The sequence below is a fragment of the Terrapene carolina genome, unplaced genomic scaffold (assembly GCF_002925995.2).
Source record: "Terrapene carolina triunguis isolate 2854851 unplaced genomic scaffold, T_m_triunguis-2.0 Scaffold95, whole genome shotgun sequence".
NCBI lineage: Eukaryota > Metazoa > Chordata > Testudines > Emydidae > Terrapene > Terrapene triunguis.
Genome location: NW_020664446.1, coordinates 52,205,816 through 52,224,891, shown reverse-complemented (window position 1 = coordinate 52,224,891; position 19,076 = coordinate 52,205,816). Strand labels below are relative to the sequence as shown.

Here is a 19,076-nt window from a genome sequence, read left to right as displayed (position 1 = left end):
CCCTGAAGCGCAGGAATACCAAGATGAGAGCTGCCCTGACTGTTGAGAAGTGAGTGGCGATAGCACTGTGGAAGCTTGCAACGCCTGACTGCTACTGGTCAGTCGGGAATCAATTTGGAGTGGGCAAATCTACTGTGAAGACTGCTGTGATTCAAATAGCCAATGCAATCATTGACGTTCTGCTATCAAGGGTAGTGACTCTGGGAAATGTACAGGTCATAGTGGATGGCTTTGCTGCACTGGGTTTCCCTAACTGTGGTGGGGTGGTAGACAGAATGCATATCCCTATCTTGGTACCAGACCACCTTGCCAACCAGTACATAAACCACAAGGGGTACTTCTCAATGGTGCTGCAAGCACTGGTGAATCACAAGGGACGTTTCACTGACATCAACGTGGGATGGCTGGGAAAGGTGCATGACGCTCGCATCTTTAGGCTGTTTGAGCAGCTGCAAGAAGGGATTTACTTCCCAGACCAGAAAATTACTGTTGGGGATGTTGAAATGCCAATAGTTATCCTTGGAGACCCAGCCTACCCCTTGCTCTCATGGCTCATGAACCCATACACAGGCAGCCTGGACAGTAGTAAGGAGCAGTTCAACTATAGGCTGAGCAAGTGCAGAATGGTGGTAGAATGTGCCTTTGGACGTTTAAAAGCTCGCTGGCGCTGTTTGTTGACTAGGTTAGACCTCAGCGTAACCAATATTCCCATTGTTATTACTGCTTGCTGTGTGCTCCATAATATCTGTGAGAATAAGGAGGAGACGTTTATGGGGAGGTTGAGGCAAATCACCTGGCTGCCAATTTTGAACAGCCAGACACCAGGGCAATTAGAAGAGCATAGGTAGGTCTGCTGCGCATCAGAGAGACTTTGAAAACCTCCCCCCTTCAATCACAGCTGGCAAAGGAAATAAAGTCACTATTGTTTTGAAACCATGCATTCTTTCTTTATTAATTAAAAAAAAGGGGAGATAACTGATAAGGTATCCCGGGTAGGGTAGGGTGGGGTGGGGGAGAATCGGAGGAGGGAAGGACAAGGCCACATTGCTTATTGTAGCCACACTACAAATCAAAACTGTTTGAATGATAGCCTTCTGTTGCTTGGGCCATCCTCTGAAGTGCAGTGGCTGGGTGCCCGGAGCCTCCCCCTCACCCCCACCCCGCATTCTTGGGCGTCTGGGTGAGGAGGATATGGAACTTGGGGAGGAGGGCAGGCGGTTGTACAGTGGATGCAGTGGCGTCTGTGCTCTTGTTGGCTTTCCCGCAGCTGCACCAGATGCCTGAGCATGTCCGTTTGCTCCCCCATTAGCCTCAGCATTGCATCCTGCCTCTTCTCATCGCGGTCACTTAATACTTTCTTGGACTCTGCCACTGAATGCCTCCATGCATTCAGCCATGCCCTATCAGTGCGGGAGGACTGCATGAGCTCGGAAAATATGTCATTGCGAGTGCGTTTTTTTCGCCTTCTAATCTGCAATAACCTCAGGGATGGAGATGATAGGGGGAGCATAGAAACATTTGCACCTGTCGGGGGCTAAAAAGGGAGAGTAAAATTTAAGATGATACATTTCTGAGAACAAAAGGGAGACTCTTTCACAGTGAATCAAGCAATTCACAGCAGACAGCACATGTGTTTTAGGTACAAGGTTGCATTTTGCCTTTTATATTGAGCGCCTGCCGGTATGGTGACACATCACACATGGCTGGGCAACAGAATTTGGTTTCGAGGCAGCCATGGTAAGCTAAAGGGTACGAGGGTTTCGCTTCTAACGCCTTGATAACATGGGAATATTTTCAAACTGCAGCACCCTCCTTTCCCATAGCAAGTAATGCCGGTTGGGTTTGCCATTTAAAAGGAGGGGCTATGGTTTTCAGGTGGATGTTCAGCACACATCTCCCCCCATCCCTCCATGTGGCTATTTGGGATGATCCCTTTTAGCCAAGCGCAAACAGCCCAGCATGAACGGGGTCCTTTTACTGTTCCTTTACAAAAATTCCCCTATTTCAACCAGGTGACCATGAATGATATCACTCTCCTGAGGCTAACACAGAAATATATAGACTGAATGTTGCTTGAATGCGACAAAACCCAGGACCATTCGCTGCCATGCTTTGTGCTGCAATGATTTCCAACTACTTGCTTCTGGCTTGGGTGGTAAAGTGTCCTACCGTGGAGGATGAAATAAGGCAGACCTCCCCAGAAACCTTCTGCAAAGGCTTTCAGAGTACCTCCAGGAGAGCTTCATGGAGATGTCCCTGGAGGATTCCCGCTCCATCCCCAGACATGTTAACACACTTTTCCAGTAGCTGTACTGGCCACGAATGCAGGGCTGGCTCCAGCATTTCTGCCGCCCCGAGCAAAAAAAAAAACCATGATTGCAATCGCGATTGGCGGCGGCAATTGGAAAAAAAAAAAAAAGCCGCGATCGGCGGCGGCAGTTCAGTGGCAGGTCCTTCGCTCCTAGAGGGAGTGAGGGACCTGCCGCCCCCGAATTGCCGCAGGTGCCGCCCCTCTCCCTTGGCCGCCCCAAGCACCTGCTTGTTAAGCAGGTTGGGCAACGAATGCATCCCAAGTCTCCAGGGCAAATCAAACAATAAACACTATTGCTTTTAAAACCTGTACTGTAGTTACAAATGCACACTCACCAGAGGGGCCTTCTCTGCCTTCAGGGTCGGGGATCCCGCCTTGGGGAGGGTATTGGCTCCAAGGTGATGAAAAGGTCCTGGCTGCCAGGGAGAATGGATTCACCACTTACCTGCTGCACATTCTCCTCCTCCTCCTCATCCACAAAATCCTCCTCCGTGTTGCGTGAGACTCCCCCCTTGCAGGTGTCCACGGACAGTGGTGGGGTAGTGGTAGCATCCCCCCTAGAATACCATGCAGCTGATCATAGAAGCAGCATGTATGGGGCTCTGACCCAGAATGGCCATTTGCCTCCTTTGTCTTTTGGTAGGCTTGCCTGAGCTTCTTGACTTTCACGCAACACTGCTGTGTGTCCCTGTTGTAGCCTCTGTCCATCATGCCCTGTGTGATTTTGGCATATATATTAGCATTTATTCTTTTTGATCGGAGTTCTGCCTCCACAGATTCTTCTCCCCATACAGCAATCAGATCCAGTGTCTCCCATTCGCTCCATCCGGGAGCTCGTTTGTGATTCTGGGGGGACTGCATGGTCACCTGTGCTGCTGAGCTCGCCACGCTGACTGAACAGGAAATGAAATTCAAAAGTTCCCAGGGCTTTTCCTGTGTATGTGGCTAGTGCATCGGAGTTGAAAGTACTGTCCAGAGCAGTCACATTGGAGGACTATAGGATAGCTCCCGGAGGCCAATAACGTCGATTTGCGTCCGCCCTACCCCAAATTTGACCCAGCAAGGTAGATTTTAGCGCTATTCCCTCGCCAGGGAGGAGTACAGAAATCGATTTTAAGAGCCCTTTAGGTCGACGGAACGCATTCATTGTAAAATCGACCTAACGCGGCTAAATTCGACCTATCCCTGTAGTGTAAACCAGGGCTCACTGAAGACGTTACTATGCCGATGGAAGTGCTTCTCTTGTCGGTGTAGTTAATGCACCTCCACAAGAGGCAATAGCTCTGTTGACTGGAGAGGCTCTCCCATCGACATAGCACTGCCTACACCAGGGGTTACATCAGTATAACTACATTGCTCAAGGGTGTAGATTTTTCAAACCCCTGAGTGACATATTTATGCTGACATAAGTCTGTAGTGTAGACATGGCCTTAGTAATAATTGCTAATTTAGACATAGCATTGTCAGACTCCAAATAGAGTCTTGACCATAGAGATTAGGGGTGTGCATGGCACATGAGGGATATAAAATTACACATCTGTAATTGTTATTGTTTAATGTTTGTATTTTGGTAGCCCCCAGAGGATAGGGCCCTGTTGTGCTGGCCACTGTACAAACATGTAACCAAGAGATGGTTACAATTCAATTGAAATGAAATACAACAGCTGGATAGATGGGAGGAGTGAGGGTGGGGAAAGGAGCACAAGTTAAAGTGGGGAAATGGGAGAGAGATGATCCAAAAGACAACACAAGGTGGCATTTCTATGGACAGGGCTGTAATTCAGAATCTTATGCAGAGGAAGATACACATTTCTTTCAAGTGGAAGGTGTCTAGTAGGAAGGATCTTCAAAATAAAAATTCTCTGAAGTGCATAGAACATTATACATAAGTTTGAATTCTTCCGAAATAGTACAATACATAGAGAAGGAATACAGTGAACATAGAAGATGTGACAGATACAGTATGAATTCTACCCTCAAGCTCTTAACTAGAACTAGAAAAACAATTTTTGAGAACGAGGCAGTGATTTTCCACAGCTGGAGCAGAACCGTACAGAACTGAGGAAATACAGTACATTTCCACTCTGTGGCTGTTCCAAGGAGACTTTAAAATGAGTTGTCAGGTACAACGTGTGGGTGTAAAATGAACTTCAATGGAGAACTTAGAGGATCTCTCTCACTTTGGCATGTAAGAAATTGCACTTTTCCTTATGCGTGGGAAATCTATTTATAAATGAGCAGTACTTTTTTTGTGGAAACCAGTTCAAAACAGAAGAGGAAGACCATCCTGTTGAATAACAGGACTCGCTTAGTTTCCAAACAGTTTACAAATAAAATAACCATCTACAGTATAAGGAGATACACAGCTGAGCAGAAGCAGCAGATACTTAACCAAACCAAAGGCAGTGTCACTGGGACCATTCTCATTAACTCTTTAAACATTTGCTATTGAAGAAAAAAAAAGAAGAAATCTGGCAAGGGGCTATTTTTTGTAAGCTATTTCAAGGAGCATGATAATCAGACAGTAGTAGAAGGGTAAAATAATGAACATGAACTATGTGTAGCTATTGGGGAAGGGAAAGATTTTATTTAGTGATAGTGTAAAATGGAAGAGCTTTTTACCTAAGAAAGTATCTCTCACGTGCTGTATGTTTTCAACATTAAAATCCCTTTTCATGATTAATCAGCCCTACTCTTCACTCTATAAATGGGCATCCCTCTTTTTGCATTTTTCTTTTCCTTACCACCTAAGAGATGTCTTTTTTAAAATGTATGGATAGGCCTTTTTGGTAGTGTTCAGCTTTATGCCTGTTTAATTCACATTTGATTTAGTCCTGGATTTTGTGGAAATATTAGTTCATTATGAAAATACCATGTTGTCTGCAGTGATAGAATATGTTAATTAAATATACGGCTAATTAAGATTAACATTTATATAGAGATATGTACTTCATAGGAATTAGAGAAGGCAATAACATCTATTGGCATATCAGAAGTATATCCACTTTTTAGGGAGTATCTGCTTATATTTTAACATTTTTATTTTAAATTATTTTGTTTAGTGTTATTCTGGCTGTGGCAAAATAGCTCTATCAAATAGGAAGGTTTTCAGCCCTCTTCAAGCTGATCTGATTCTGTATTGTTTCATCTCTTCAGGGGCCTCCTATATTAGAGAACCTGATCCATTTATTGCTTTGAAGATCATAGAATCGTAGGACTGGAAGGGACCTCAAGAGATACAGATGTGGTCTTCTCATCTCAAAAAAAGATATACTGGCATTAGAAAAGGTTCAGAGGCAGGCAACTAAAATGATTAGGGGTTTGGAACGGGTCCCATATGAGGAGAGATTAAAGAGATTAGGACTTTTCATTTTGGAAAAGAGGAGACTAAGGGCGGATATGATAGAGGTATATAAAATCATGAGTGGTGTGTAGAAACTGAATAAGGAAAAGTTATTTACTTGTTCCCATAATATAAGAAGTAGGGGGCCATCAAATGAAATTAATTGGCAGCAGGTTTAAAACAAATAAAAGGAAGTTCTTCTTCACACAGCTCACAGTTAACCTGTGGAACTCCTTGCCTGAGGAGGTTGTGAAGGCTAGGACTATAACAGGGTTTAAAAGAGAACTGGATAAATTCATGGAGGTTAAGTCCATTAATGGCTATTAGCCAGGATGGGTAAGGAATGGTGTCCCTTGCATCTGTTTGTCAAAGGGTGGAGATGGATGGCAGGAGAGAGATCACTTGATCATTACCTGTTAGGTTCACTCCCTCTGGGGCACCTGGCATTGGCCACTATTGGTAGCCAGGATAGTGAGCTGGATGGACCTTTGGTCTGACCCAGTATGGCCATACTTAAGTTCTTATGAGGTCTTCTACTTCTGTTTCCTGCACTCAAGGCAGGGCTAAGTATTATCTAGACCACGGGTGGGCAAACTTTTTGGCCTGAGGGCCACATCAGGGTTCCAAAACTGTATGGAGGGCCGGGTAGGGAAGGCTGTGCCTCCCCAAACCCTAACCCTATCCGCCTCGTCCTACTTCCCGCCCCCTGACTGCCCCCCTCAGAACCTCCAACCCATCCAACTCCCCCCTGCTTCTTGTCTCCTGACCACCCCCTCCTGGGATCTCCTGCCCCTAACCACCCCCTTGGAACCCCACCCCTTATCCAACCCCCCCTGCTCCCGGACTGCCCCGACCCCTATCAACACCCCTGCCCCCTGGCAGTCCCCCTGGAGCCCCACCCCCTATCCAATCCCCCCCAAAGTCCCTTTCAGAGTGCGGCCCTGTGAACATGGGCGGAGGACTCAGGAGGAGCAGGGGCAGCCGTGCAGCTGAAGAGAAGCTGTGGTTTCACCTTCAAAGCGCCGCTTCTCTCCGGCCGGCTGCGCGGCTGCCCGGTGCTCCTCTTGAGTCCTCCAGCCGCGTTCACCGTGCTCATAGTGGCCTGAACTTTGGAGGAAGTGAGCAGCTGCATGGTGTGCATTTCACTGTTTCCATGTTTCCGATACAGTGAATTACAGAAATTAAATCTGGAGGTGATAAATGCGTGGATCTTGTGGCCAGGTCTTTATCCAGCAGAAAGGGGTGATATTTCTTAATGAGCTGCAGGGGAAAGACACTTTTCATTGCTGATGCTACCTGATCATCCCAGCTCAGCGAGGAATCAAACAAGATCACTGAGGCTTTGCACAATTTTGACGAATGGGGGCTGTATACTTTCAGTGGAAGACATGGCACAGTATCTAGCTATTTTTTCAACCTGTATCACTTCAGTCTTGCCTGGGTTGAATTTGAGCCAGCTGCTGTACATCAAGAAGGTGTATGCTGTATGTCTTGTAGTCATTATGACATCTTAGTAGTGGTAATGGTTATATCGGTGGAGAATGATGTACTCATTTGGCTATTATCAGCATATGATTGGTAGTGGAACCACTGTCATCTCACTGTCTCTTCAAATACTCTCATATAAAAAAGGAAGGATATTAAGGACCCTGCGGGACCCTGCAAGCTTCCTCTTCAGGAAAGAGGACCAGGAGCAGTTACCCATCACCACTCTCAGAGTTATGCTAGAGAGAAATGATTGGAGTCATAGTAATGCTGCTCTATCTACTCCATTTATGCCTGGTAGGTTTATTAACAGTACCTTGTGCTCTACTGCATAAAAAGCTGCAGAGAGGTCTGGTAGAGTGAGCATAGAAGATGACAGGGTAATTCCATTCACTCCTTGGTCTCCCTGCTAAAATGACTGGCAAGGTACCAATGAGTGACTATTTTACTGATGCGGCTATAATCACTACCAACCTAGGTTTCAGAGTAGCAGCCTTGTTAGTCTGTATCTGCAAAAAGAACAGGAGTACTTGTGGCACCTTAGAGACTAACAAATTTATTTGAGCATAAGCTTTCATGGGCTACATCCGATGAAGTAGTCTCTAAGGCGCCACAAGTACTCCTGTTCTTTTTACCAACCTAGTGTATTTGAACTGGTGCACTTTAAGTGAAAAGCTCCATATTAATCTTTACAAGTCCTCCTGTGTTTTATTTTTAAAGGTTTTTTTCTTTTGAGGAGATCTTCAAGACTACAATCTCTGTTTTACTCTTTTCATTGTTTGCAGGTTTCTAACCTCTATCTATATGACAGCGTGCTCATGTTGGCCAATGCCTTCCATAGAAAGCTGGAGGACAGGAAATGGCACAGCATGGCAAGCTTGAACTGCATGAGGAAATCCACCAAACCTTGGAATGGAGGTCGATCCATGTTGGAGACTATTAAGAAGGTAAGAGTGGACAAGGTTGGAAGCCCAATGTGCAATAAAAACTACAAAGGAACCAAAGTGCTCTGATTTTTCTTTCAGATGATCTTCTCAGAAATGATTTAACCTTGATTTTAAGTTGTTATTAATGAAACTGTGTGGTCATGAAGGTGTGTCCTCTACAACTGGTGATGTCATGGCTATGTTTTGTATAAGTCACATAATGATGAGTAGTCATATAGCTTTATGCATTTCACCAAATAGATGAAACCTTAAGTAGTTGTCAGAGTCGACCAGAGTAGACATTCCTTAGCAAAGCTGCTAACATGGTTGGCTCTTAGGAAACAAGAGGAAAAATGGTGCATTGTATAATCTAATATCTTGATTCTGATTTCACACTACTGTAAATCTGGAGTAACTCCTGAGTCCAATTCATATGCACTCTTTCTCACTGTGCCCCAGACACACACCACTTTCTGACAGAATGTTCATTGAAACATCATGTGTTGGTTAAATTTCATTTTGGTGAAAATGTTCCAACCAACTCTAATGACACCACTGTTTCATTGAGAATTTAAAGCAAGGTTAAATAATTTTTTAGTTACGCCACTGTTAAACTGGCATGAGCTTTGTTCACTGAAGTTTTAATAACATTGAAAATACATTGTTGTCAGCCTGACTCGGTAGCTCTATTTTTTCTGGGCCAGAAAGTGGTGGCTTTGTGTTGCACACCAGAATCTAGGCAAACTCAATCATGTTATAAGTGTTATAGTTTCAGATTCAGCTAAGGTTCTGTCTGCTTTTTACTGGTGGCTGTCCTTGTATAAGTTAAAGATCCCAAGGCATGTTTCAAAACGAGCGGTAGATGTGTCTTGGCTAACAGTCTCTTTTTCAGTAAGGTAGTATATTTTGTCTAAGGCTATGTGTGAGCTATTGCAGAGCATATCAAGCCTGCCACAGTAATTTAATTGCAAGCATTTGCAAGGCATGTTAGGATACCTGGAGCATGAAAGGTGCTTTATAAAAATTGTATTCTAATATCTTTAACATTGTTTCCTTAGGGCCATATAACTGGGCTCACTGGCGTTATGGAATTTAGAGAAGACGGCTCCAACCCCTATGTCCAATTTGAAATACTGGGCACCAGCTATAGTGAAACATTTGGCAAAGATGTGCGGAGGGTAAAGATTCAGTTTTTTTTTCCCCTGAAAAAGAGAGAGATCCTGCTTATCTGGGGGGAAATGCTATCCTTTTAAAAAGAATGGAAGAAGTGCTTTTGCTCACAGTACAAAAGTCACTTATTACAGAAATAATATATTCTAATTTCTCATATACTTAAACCTTGAAAGATAACACTTTTATACCATCAGAAGGGAGGTCTGCAAATTGTTCTCAAATGTGCAGTATTCCTTAATATATTCTATACTGATGTGGCGAGCATAATAGTGAAGACTTTAAGGTGAATTATAATATAATTGGCATAACTGAGACTTGTCCTAATCAGGAAACTAACTGGCATATTAAATTACCAGAACATATAAAGCCTTTTGAAAGTACAGTCTCTCTAAGAAGCTGGAAAACTGGAGTAGGTATAGTAATGTGAGAGGATGATGTTCTATTTGAAGAGAGAAATGACATACCAAAACTGGCTAGTGGAGCACACACACTTTGGAATGAGATGGGAGATAGGACTGGTAAAAATGATCATTAATATATGCTGCCATAGGATGAGAAAGCTTAGTAGGAAATGTTCATACAGATGGAGAACTGTAAATTAAGGCTAGCACATAAATAGGAACAGTTGATTTGCTTTGGTTTTGACTAGAACAGAAGCTGAAAAATGCCCACATAATAGGTATACAAGGGGATTTCCATTAAAATATTGTTTTTAAATAATTCATATTACCATGGCATTTCTTATACTATGCAGAGCAGAGCTGGGCAATTAACTGATTTTTTTTTTCAGTTGGGACAGCAAACCAAAAAATCAGAAAAAATATTTGGTTCCGTTCAAAAAATATTTGGAATTTGTCAACAAACAGGGAAAGTCTGTTTTGGGCCAGCAAACTGGCTGTGAGCATGTCTACCTTTAGCCCAGTGGCTAAAACATATGACTGGGAAGTGGAAATCCAGGTTTGAATCCCCACTCTGCAGTAAGGATTTGAACTCAGATCTCCCCTGTCCCAGATAAGCAGCCCAATCACCATACTATGGATTATTTTGGGTGGGCTTCTCTCAATCTCTCCTGATGGAGTTCTTCCACCTTGCCAAAGAGAGGACTAAGAATGACTCTAGAGCCTGATGAAATTAATGCACTCGCCTGGGAGGTAGGAGATGTGGATTCAAATACCTCTTCTGAATCAGGCAGATAGAACATTACAAAGTGATAAAGAGGACAGATGTTTACACATGGTTTGCTGGCCTGGGAAAAGTTTTTCCCAACCAGAATCAATCAGATCAAATTTGCAAATAGTTTCAGTCAATCCAAAACTGCACTTTTTGGTGAATAAACTATTTGTCTGAAAAAGCAGAAGTGAGTAAAGAGACAGAATTTCATAGTGGCTCAAAGTTTGCAAAATTTTAGTTTTTTATTTGTCTGTTTGTTTTTACTAATCCAAATTTCATCTCCCTGAATTCCTCTAATGGACAAATGAATAAAGGTACACATCCACAGTCTTACTTAACAAATATTAATGCTTCTTTGAAACAGAAATGGCCAGAAGTTGTCTGAAGTTTGTCTGGCTCAGCAATAACATTTTGTGTTTATCCATCCAGATTTTCAAACATTCTCCTCTAATTTTGGATTAGATACCTTAAAGGAGTCTGATTTTCAGAAAGTCAGTAGGGCTTTGCAGAGGGAGCCTATGTCTTGAAATGGTCATTAAACAATAACAGAAAAAAAATCATTTCAATTTATATGGCTCCAGGATTAGATATTAAACTTCCTGCTTTGCCAGGAACTGTCTCTGAAGAATTTAGATCAGGGTGTGAACCCTCTCTGTATTCAAGAGGTAGGAAACGGTTACTTTTCTGTCCACTTTACTGCATGTTCCACAGTTGTTCTACTTGAAAGAAGGAATACTCTCCAAGTCCCCAGCTGTCTTCCTTTTGAAATTATTCCATTTCGCAATGGAAAATTAAGATCACTTTGGGAGGCAAAAATGGCTGTTGAGCAGAGCACAAAACTGGGTTAGGAGACCTGGGTCCATTACTGTCTCCGCTACAGATTTATTCAGTGACCTTGAGCAAGTCACTTAACTTTATGCCTCAGCTTCTCTGTCTCTAAAACTGGCATTACAGTGCTTATCCCTGTTGAGAATAACTTTCAGATCTTTGGATGGAAATCACTGTGTAAGTGTAAATGATTATTTTTATTATTATTTACACCAGTTTCTGCCAGCATACATGCAAGAGTTCCTACAGTAAATTGGAGCAGAACAAACTGGCTTAACTCAGGTGAAATTCATGCACCATTAAAATGACCAGATAAGGTTATTCAGAAGTGACTCTAAGACAAGAAAGGAAATATTATCTGACTAATTGTACTGGGGAAAGATGATGATGTACAAATAGGATACAACAAGGCTTCATGTTTGATCTCCTGATTTGTTTAGATGAAAGATTTCCAAGTTTATAATTTATATTAAAGTGAGAGGATCACGTAATAATTTGGGACAAAACAGTTAGATGGAGGAGGGCTTAAGTCTACTTAGACACCTTGATTGTTAATGAACAATGGTATCCAGTGCAAAGAATGTAAGAAGATATATTTCTGAAAGAGAGGAATTCTGTGGAGAGCTGCTTATTGCAACATACTGCTTTGAGCAGGAAAAGATTCTGAAAACATGTATTTACCTTTTAGTTTAATGTTTGAAAATAGTAAAGAAAGAGTATCTGACTGGAAATCCTTGGGAGGAAGTGATATTTTTCACAGCATAAGTACTGTAGTATCTGCATGAGTCTGTTATTTTGATTCTTTCTCTCTCTTTTTTTTTATTCTTATTCTTATCTGACATTTCTATTACTGGAGGTTTGCAACCATGGTAGCCCATTCTGTACGATCTTCTGCTAATCTCTTTATGGATGAATATTCCTTTTGATCCACCCAGGATACCACATTGTCCATCCAAGATCTTCTTTTTCTACCTCATGTTTTTCTGCTATCAACTTTCCCTTCAGGTGCTCATAAACATGCATCACCCATTTGTTAAAATGTACCTTGCAAATCAAATCTTTCCTTTTGTAAGATCTCTGACAAGTGTTTGCTGAGTTCCAATTATCAATATCCCCCCCCCAAATTTTTCATTGGCTACTCTGACTATCCATGCCATTTTCAGAATTCTTCTACCAACACCATAAGTTAAAGAATTGCAGTTTCTTTATTATCAATTGTTGGAATGTCCATGTTTCACAGCAGTAATTTTAACGCAGACCAGATGTAAGTTTTTAAGAATCAGAATTTAGCCTTCAAATTTATGTCCCTTCTCATCAGATTTTTATTCTTCCAGAATGTCTCTTTCACTCTTGCTATTCTGGTGCTGTCTTCGTTATCCAGTCTTCCGTCTTCTGTAATAATGCTTCTTAAGTAGTGTGACAGGGTTGGGACTCACCACTGTGGCGCCTCCTACTGGTCGTCTCGGGGAATTGGTTCGATCCAGTAGAGCGCCCCCTTCTGGTGACGTCCCGCCTGTCGTCTCGCCTTCAGTTGGCGTACGGACTCGCGTTGCTCCCAACGCACAGCATCCTCTTCTGGAACACTGTCCTCCAACAGTGTTCCTTTGTTCATTCACACCCCCTTCCGGGGGGGGGGTTGGATGACCCACAGTCTTACACCTTCAAGTCCGATCCCCACGGTCAAGGATCTGGTGTAGTTTCAGCCGGCCGCTCCCTGCGGCCTATGGCTGAGGGTATGGCCCAATAGAACAAAAAGGGGGGGGGGAGGACTGAAGCCCGCACACTACTCTGAGTCCTGGTCCAGAGGCCCTCTGGCGACAGTCTGGCTGTCCTCCTTCTCCTTCCTCCTCTGACTACTCCTCTGGACCGCTTCCCCAATGGCCCTTCTCTGTGCTAGGCTTCTCCTTCCAGACCTGCCACCTGGCAGGCCACGGAGTAGGGCCTTCTCCCCCTCTCTAAAGCTGGCCTGCACTGCGCTGTCCGTGGTGCTGGCCTCCCAGTTCTGGAGACAGACCTTCCCCTCGGAAGGCTTGGGACAGACTGACTGCTCTCGCTCTGAGCAGTCTTTTATATGGCTGAGCTGGGCCCTGATTGGCTGGCCCCAATCTGTCCTCTGATTGGCTCCCAGTAAGCCCTTCTCGGATTGGCTGCACGTCTACGCAGGCGTGCAGGCCTGCTGCCGCCCACCCTCTCCGGGCGTGGGGCAGCCACCCCACCACAAGTAGCAATAATTTCTCATTTACTGAATGGCTGTGTCATTCGCTGGAATCTTGCATGTTTTCCCAGGAACCTTGAATAACACAATAATTTTTGTCTTGTCCACATTTCACTTAAGACCATATTCTTTACCATATTCACATAAAATCTCCACTAACTTCATCAGACCTTCTTTTCAATCTGCATAGTGAATGTGATTCATCTATTTTCCTTTTATCTTAATACCTTCTAAGGTTTCTTCAATTAATTTAATCAAACACTTGCTGTAAATGTTGAATAAAGTTGGTGACATTTGTTTCACTCCTTTCTTGATTTCTATTAGATTTTCATATTCATCGCCCACTTATTTATTATTGCAGCAAAAATCTTTTACAGTTCAAAAATATTTTCAATGGCTTGAAAATTCAAGCTCTTCTCCTTTTGAATTACTTGAGTGAGAGGCCAATTCTGGTTGAACTTCAACTGTCTCCATATAACTATGGGGTGTCACCCTGTTGGAGAGGTATGGAGGGTCCCCTCTCTATAGATCTTCTTCATCTCATATGAAGTGACAGTCAGCTTCCTCTATGGCCCTGCCCCTCTCCTGGGCCTGGACCCCACAGAGAGCCCTCATGTTAGGCACTCAGGAGGGGTGACAGGACACACATAGACTGTTCCTACCTAGTGGGAAAGCCAGTGAAAAGTTAATGCAGCATGAGTTTGCACTATGGCTGCCACTTTATATTGGGACCTTGCTACTTAGTCTTCTAGGGGTAGTTTCCAGCTAGGGATTCCATGGGAGAATGGCTGAGATGGAATCATGGGAAAAGAACATAAGGTCAATCAGCCCTGGCAGGAAGACACAAAACCTTTTTGTAGATGGACTTAAGCTTCTCTGGGCTGCCCTGGGATCTGTGGCTTTTGCAGACAAAATAGTTCCACAGGGATGGTGAAGATAAAATTCCCACCTTGCCCCCACACAAAGAATCATAGAATCATAGGACTGGAAGGGACCTCGAGAGATCATCTAGTCCAGTACCCTGCACTCATGGCAGGACTACATATTATCTAGACCATCCCTGACAGGTGTTTATCTAACCTGCTCTTAAAAATCTCCAATGACAGAGATTTCACAACCTCCCTGGGCAATTTATTCCTGTGCTTAGCCACCCTGACAGGAAGTTTTCCTAATGTCCAACCTAAACTACCCTTGCTGCAATGTAAGCCCCTTGGTTATTTTGTCCTATCCTCAGATGTTAAAGAGAACAATATTTCTCTCTCCTTCTTTTAACAATCTTTTATGTACTTGTAAACTGTTATCATGTTTCCCCTCAGTCTTCTCTTCTCCAGACTAAACAAAACCCAATTTTTTCAATCTTCCCTCATAGGTCATGTTTTTTAGACCTTTAATAATTTTTATCGCTCTTCTCTGGATTGGCTCCAATTTGTCCACATTCTTCCTGAAATGTGGCACCCAGAACTGGATACAATACTCCAGTTGAGATCTAATCAGCACGGAGTAGAGCGGAAGAATTACTTCTTGTATCTTGCTTACAACACTCCTGCTGATACATCCCAGAAGGATGTTTGCTTTTTTTGTAACAGTGTTACACTATTGATTCATATTTAGCTTGTGATCCACTATGACCCCCAGATTCCTTCCGCAGTACTCTTTCCTAGGCAGTCATTTCCCATTTTGTATGTGTGCAACTGATTGTTCCTTCCTAAGTGGAGTACTTTGCATTTGTCCTTATTGAATTTCATCCTATTTACTCCAGACCATTTCTCCAGTTTGTCCAGATCATTTTGAATTTTGATGCTATCCTCCAAAGCACTTTCAACCCCTCCCAGTTTGGTATCATCTGGAAACTTCAGAAATGTATAGTAGAACCTCAGATTATAAATACCTCAGGAATGAAGGTTGTTCGTAACTCTGAAATGCTCGTAACTCTGAACAAAAAGTTATGGTTGTTCTTTCAAAAGTTTACATCTGAACATTGACTTAATAAGCTTTGAAACTTTACTATGCAGAAGAAAAATGCTGTTTCCCTTAATTTTTTTAGTAGTTTACGTTTAACACAGTACTGTACTGTATTTGCTTCTTTCTTTTTTTTTTCTTGGTCTATTGCTGCCTGATTGTGTACATCTGGTTCCAAATGAGGTGTGATTGACTGGTTAGTTTGTAACTCTGGTGTTCATAACTCTTAGGTTATACTGTACTCTGCCATAAAAATGAACTATTTCAGGGAACATGGAGTGAGAGAATCCTCACAGTTTTCTCCTTCCTTGCCCAATGTCCACCCCCCTGGATATTTTTATGGGGGTGGAGGATACAAGCCTACGTGACTTACTTGGCATGATATCTCGATTTGCCTCTAGATTTGCCAGACTGAAATGACAGGAAATGCTCTGTTTCTTTTTGCCAAAACAATAAATAAAAATTCCCCAGTTTAAAAATCTTATGAAGAAGTGGATATTTTGATTGATACATATTTAATAAACATTCCTGCAAACCTTGTGTATAAGGCATTAGTACCTTAGCTTTAGTACCATACTCAGTACAGCTTCCCCTGCTTTAGATGATAATCAATTGGGTCTTTCCTGTTTCCTGTACATCCTAAAGGAAGACTGAGAATGTGGGACATATTTCACTGGAAAAGAGGAGGCTGTGATGACCTCGTGAATGCATTTTTGAATTTAAGGTTGAGATTCTTAACAGATCCTAAGTAAGTTAGGCTCCCAATTCCCACTGGATTTCAATGGTATTTAAGTGCCTAATTCTTTTATACTCGTTTTAAAACCCCAGCCTGAAAGTTTTACCACATCCAAAGGAAAATTGGCTTGATATGAATTGAGAGAGGGAAACAAATGCAATTTTAGGTTCAAGGATCATTATATAAAAAGTAAGAAATGGCCAAATCAATCAAAAAGCAAAAATTATAGCCATTGAAGCAAGGTGTGTCTATGAGCAGAACCTCTGCTGATGAGTTTTTAAAGCAAGGAAAATTTGAGCAGGAGAGAAATGTGGATGCAGAGAAAGGTGGTGAAATGAGATAAATTGGCATGCAGAATTCGGGTAGACCCTATGGACCAGCCGGAGTGAGTCTAGTAGCCTTTTTTCTTCAAAGTGCTTCATGTGTTTTGATGTTTTCATTATAACTGGCAACTGTACTTGTAGGAGAAATATTCTCCTCACCCCCTACCTCCATTTTTTTAAGGTACCTTTAAGGATGGCTGGTTTGAACTTAACACCAAAGTTAGCTGCTATTACACTCTGTTACTTGAACCTCATGCACTAACTTTCTTATTCTGAGCTCCAGAGACACTCATTTACAAGACTTTTTTTTCCCCGTTTAAAAATATATTTTTTTCTCTTTGCTATTCAGCATCAATATTTTTTATTTTTTTTTAACAGTGCTGTATTAAAACCAGTATTCTGTTCAGTTCCATTTGTGGCCTAATGGATAAAACAGTGGGCTGAGATTACACTTAAAATGCTGCAGCAGCACCAGTGCTGCTGCACCGCTGTAATGCTTTAGTGAAGAGGCTACCATGAGCGGTGGTAGCTATGTCGACAGGAGAAGTCCTCCCATCAGTATAGCTCTGTCTGCACCGGGGGTTATGTCGGTATATCTGTGTCACTCCAGGGTGTGGATTTTTCACACCCTTGAGTGATGGAGTTCTACTGATGTAAGTTTATTGTGTAGGGCCTTGGGTTCTAATCTGGGCCCTGCCCTTGGCCTGCTGTGTGACTTTGGGCAAATCACTTCATCTCTCTGTGACTGATTTCTCCAAGCTGTAACATGGGGATAATGATACTGAGCTTCTTTGTACAGTGTTTTGAGCTCTCCTGATGAAAGAGCAAAGTGGTGTTATTGATAATTTTAAGTATAAAGAACCGGATTACATCCCTAGGTCTAGGGGATCCTCCATGCAGAGAGTATGGAAGTGTGTGTTGCTTTCTCAGCATAGTTTGGTCCCCTTACCCTAGAATCCATGCAAGGAACTCCATCGATCTGGGTGCTCATGCATGGGAGGAAGTGGAAGGAGGCAGGTTAGGGTTTGGTTTGCTCCCCATCCTGCAAACCATGCAGGAAAACTGGAAATAGGGTGACCAGATGTCTCGATTTTATAGGGACAGCCCCAATTTGGGGGTCTTTTTCTTGTATAGGCTCCTATTACCCTCCACCCCCATCCCAGTTTTTCACACTTGTTGTCTGGTCCCCCTATCTGGAATAGATCTAAATTATCTATTTTTATTAATGAAAATCTCAACGTGGGGGGAAGGGAAGGCATGCAAGGCGCTTACCATCTCTAATGCCTGGGCATGTGGGTGAATTCTAGTGTTGAGGGCAAAGAACAGGGAGCCTGGATTCCAGGGTTATAGTCCCAGAAAATCACTGATTCACTCTGTAGTCTCGTTTGTATTGTTGCTATAGCCGTGTTGGTCCCAGGATATTAGAAAGACAAGGTATGTGAGGTAATAGCTTTTATTAGACCAACTTCTGTTGGTGAATGAGACAAGCTTTTGGATTTGTAGTTTTCTTCTGTAGTCTTTGGCAATTAACCTATCTGTGCCTCTTTGTGCATGTATAAAAGGAGCATAATATCAATTAACTACCCTCACAGGGGTGTTATTAGGCTTAAGGCTTGTGTACAAGAGCAATTAGACTGTAGCAAGATGGGATGTAAAGCTACGTATCCTGCACTAACCTGTCATGATCTAACTATCTCTGTGTGTCCTGCTGACACATGTGAACTGTTCGTTAATGCACATTGAGTTAGTCCTGTTTCAAAGGGGACTAGATCAAAGCTCTGTAACAAATTTAACCCGCATCAGCAGTGTGCACATGGACAGTTAGCAGAATGGAGTCACACCCAAGCTTGCCACAGTCTAATTGTTCATGTGAACAAGCCCTTAATTAATGTTTGTAAAGAGCTTTGATGTTATTATAATCATCGTCATCCTTGGCAGGAAGATGCTGTGTATGTACAAAGTAGTGTTATTATTTATGATATTTTATTACTTTTTTTAAGTAAGCTGTACACTTATTTCCCATGCTGACCGGAATGCAGGCAGAGCTAATATTTCGCGCATATGCTGTAATTCACAAGAAACACACTGTTCAGAACGATAACATTTACCACTGGGTATTCATTTATGTCATTCCAAGTCTTTTTCTGAAAACTTGATTTTCTTGAAATAGCATTTGCTTCATAAATCAGTCTTTTTGTTTCCCTTTGCACTTTCAGGCAGATTGCAGAAGTCACTTTTGCTACTTCTGTGATTCACTTGTTATTGATTGAAGGTTCACTGGTGAAGTCAGATAAAATGCTTTATTTCTAACTGTTACTTTTGGAGGAAATCTGACCATTCTCACATTCATTGCTATTCATTAGCAAATGACCTATATTGTTCAGGGGTCTGAATCATCAGATGGCTGCATCCATAAGAATAGAGCAAAGTCATCATATGTAATATATTGCAGGGAATTATCTCAGGTAGTTACTACAGTAATTGAATCAGTTTTACTCATATGAAAAATACCTAACCAAATTGCCTTGGTTTAGCTGTAAAACAGATGCCTATCTCCCATCTGAGCAGTTCATATACATATACTTGGGTGTAGTAATTCAGGTTAAT

At 42.4% G+C, this 19,076-nt stretch overlaps 1 protein-coding gene across 1 annotated transcript in view; it reads left to right on the top strand.

The window, feature by feature from the left end:
* The window catches only part of GRID1 (glutamate ionotropic receptor delta type subunit 1), an 800,331-nt gene that overhangs the window by 631,423 nt on the left and 149,832 nt on the right, over window positions 1-19,076 (top strand). The window contains exons 7-8 of the mRNA XM_024209390.2: window positions 7,925-8,086; window positions 9,124-9,243. Of these exons, the coding sequence (XP_024065158.1) occupies window positions 7,925-8,086; window positions 9,124-9,243 (282 nt within the window). The remainder of the gene's footprint in view (window positions 1-7,924; window positions 8,087-9,123; window positions 9,244-19,076) is intronic.